The sequence below is a fragment of the Cyprinodon variegatus genome, unplaced genomic scaffold (assembly GCF_000732505.1).
Source record: "Cyprinodon variegatus isolate N-32 unplaced genomic scaffold, C_variegatus-1.0 Scaffold9, whole genome shotgun sequence".
Taxonomy (NCBI): Eukaryota; Metazoa; Chordata; class Actinopteri; order Cyprinodontiformes; family Cyprinodontidae; genus Cyprinodon; species Cyprinodon variegatus.
In genome coordinates this window covers 900,169-902,807 of record NW_015150462.1, presented here as the reverse complement: position 1 = coordinate 902,807, position 2,639 = coordinate 900,169, and the positions used below count along the sequence as shown (strand labels likewise).

The 2,639-nt window shown below is 42.6% G+C and overlaps 1 protein-coding gene across 4 annotated transcripts in view; it reads right to left on the bottom strand.

Annotated features, from left to right (window-relative positions):
• Positions 1-2,639, bottom strand: part of LOC107087192 (sodium channel protein type 2 subunit alpha-like) — a 64,592-nt gene that overhangs the window by 22,234 nt on the left and 39,719 nt on the right. For all 4 annotated transcript variants that reach the window (XM_015378623.1, XM_015378651.1, XM_015378642.1 and 1 more), the window contains exons 16-17: positions 1,584-1,940; positions 986-1,501 (exon numbers count right to left, since the gene is read on the bottom strand). In XM_015378623.1, coding sequence (XP_015234109.1) covers positions 986-1,501; positions 1,584-1,940 — 873 coding nt within the window. The remainder of the gene's footprint in view (positions 1-985; positions 1,502-1,583; positions 1,941-2,639) is intronic.

Below are 2,639 nucleotides of genomic sequence, written 5' to 3'. Positions count from 1 at the left end.
AGAAACTCAGAAGCTGATCAAATATCGGGTTAAATATCGGTGGGGTGGCCGATGTCCGATATTCAGTTTTAAGGCCGATACAGGCCGATACCGATAGGGGGCCGATAATATCGTGCATCCCTAAAAAAAAAAAAAAAACCTCAAAGTGTTTTCTTGAGGGATTTATGGGATAAAGCTACAAAAGTTAATTGTTATAAAAAAACAAAACCAAAAACTGACTCAAATTGTGAAATAAGGGTTTTTGTTAATTCTTTGCTTAAACATCTTAAAATTGGTTTGGATGGAGAATTTATGAAAATAAATATTTAATTATGTCCACTGATTCTGCATATGAATGGAAACCATTATGGAATAAAAAGATGTTTTGGTCTAAAGCCTTAAATGTCAGTTTTGTCTCATCTGACCAGAACATAATCTTTTTCCCTTTCACAGTTATGCTCTGCATTGTGTTTGTCTGTCACATAAAATCTCTGTTTGTGGTTCTGTTGTAAAAGAATGTGCACATTTTTTGCAAGAAACCAGCTGTAATTAAATCTTTACACCATTTTCTTGTTGTCCTGAAACAGGATGAAGCAAACATAACTGCATTAGCCCAAGAGCTAAATGTTCACAAGTGTAGTGGTAAGTCAGCAGTTTCCAAAATAGTGAGTCATGCATCTTAACGATAACACATAAACCTGTTGCCAGGGACAAAAGGACGGATCTGAATCTCTTTTGTTACGGCTGCCAGGATAAGACGCCATTAGCACAGAGCAGCATGACGCGTGTACGCATGAGGCAGCACTTATGTTATTTTCAAAGTGTCCTACCGTCAGATCATTGTCTACAAAAGACCATTTCTATCCAAATCCGGATAAATTCACACATATTTGTGTATCCTGCTAATTAACGCAGATATAATCGGCTAATTACGCTTTAAAAAGATGCCGACGCGGCTGTCGCAAGCCGACAAAGACGTCAGCCAACAGATAGTCGGCTGTCTTACCTCTTTGCTTCCCTCCACGTCAGAGGAGTCACTGCTGAAATCCTCCGTGTTTAGGTTTTCAAAGTCTGACTCGCCAACGGCGATGGGGACGGTCACAGTCAGGCTGGGGTTGTGAATAAAGGACATATAGTCGCATTCCTCCATTGTGTACTTGTTGGTGGTGTCCCCACCCACCCCAACAGTCAGCCCTCCTGGCTTTCCGTTGCCCTCCATCAAGTATACCCCGCTGGAGTCTTTGGTGATCTCCAGTGGAGTGTGGTTAGAAATGCAGTTCCCCTTTCCATTACTCTGTAGATCATCCAGGGGTTTGCTCTCCTCAGCCAGGCCGGATCCCTTCCCGCCGCCGAAGCAGAGGCTCTGGAGGAACTGTCGCACTTTGGCTTTGACGTAAGAGATGCCGCGCTGGATGCGTCCGACGGCGATCTGCAGGTTGTTCATCTCGCTGTCTTCGTCGGTGGCGGCCAGGTTGTCTGCACTGAATGAGCTCAGGAGGAGAGCCAGAAAAAGGTTGAGAACCTGAAAGGAATCAAAATAAATGATGGTCATGGTACAGAAACCAGATCCTGCAAGAGATTCATGACCAAGGCAGAGGTCATACCACTAGGTTTCCGATCACCATGACCATCATGAAGACAATAATGCACATGGTCTGTTCTGCCACCTCCATGCAGTCCCACATGGTCTCTATCCACTCCCCGCACAGCACGCGGAACACGATGAGGAAGGAGTGGAAGAAGTCGTGCATGTGCCAGCGCGGCAGCTCGCAGTCTTCCGAAATCTTGCACACGCACTCCTTGTAGCTCTTGCCGAACAGCTGCATGCCCACCACGGCGAAGATGAAGACGATAATGGCCAGCACAAGAGTCAGGTTGCCCAGAGCGCCCACCGAGTTACCGATGATCTTGATCAGCATGTTCAGAGTGGGCCAGGACTTGGCGAGTTTGAAGACCCGAAGCTGATAAGAAACAAATACCTGTTATGTGGGAAGGTCTGAATACAACATGCACTAAGGGGAAAATAATTTACCCTTAAAAATTGCTCCAATCTAGCAAAAAACACATTTAAAGAGCTGCTGATAAAGACTGTGCTGTTTTATTAAAAAAAGAGGTGGGAGGATGAACTTTATCACTCCTTTATTTATTTTTAATTAATCGACTCGGTTATGTGAGAGAGCCTTCATTTTAAACTGCAGTCATTCGAGTAGACCTTATGTTGACTTTAATCGCTGATCGTTTTACAGATCCATTGTTTATGTAATAAAAACCGATAAGATGTCCAGTAGGGACCATGTTTTCTTAGTAAACATGGGTAGTTTCAAGGCGGCTGTTCTAACAATTCCTCAATTAATAATGTTTAGCTTGTTCTGCTCTACTAACGAAACAATTATGATTATTTTTTTATTGAACATTTAGCGTATGTGGTGTGATTTGTACTTTTGGATCAGGGTTAGAGTCTGAGTAACTATTCACTGCTGCATTAGATGGCTAAATATCATCATAACCACAAGCAACAGATTTTACATTTGGAAATATGAACATAAAATTATTATGATATAAATTTCTGGCCATAAAGTACAAATCCTGTAGCCTGACGTAGTCCTACTCAATTCTATTCAGAATATGAGTCTGATTCTGCTCCATAGAGCTGTGATTAT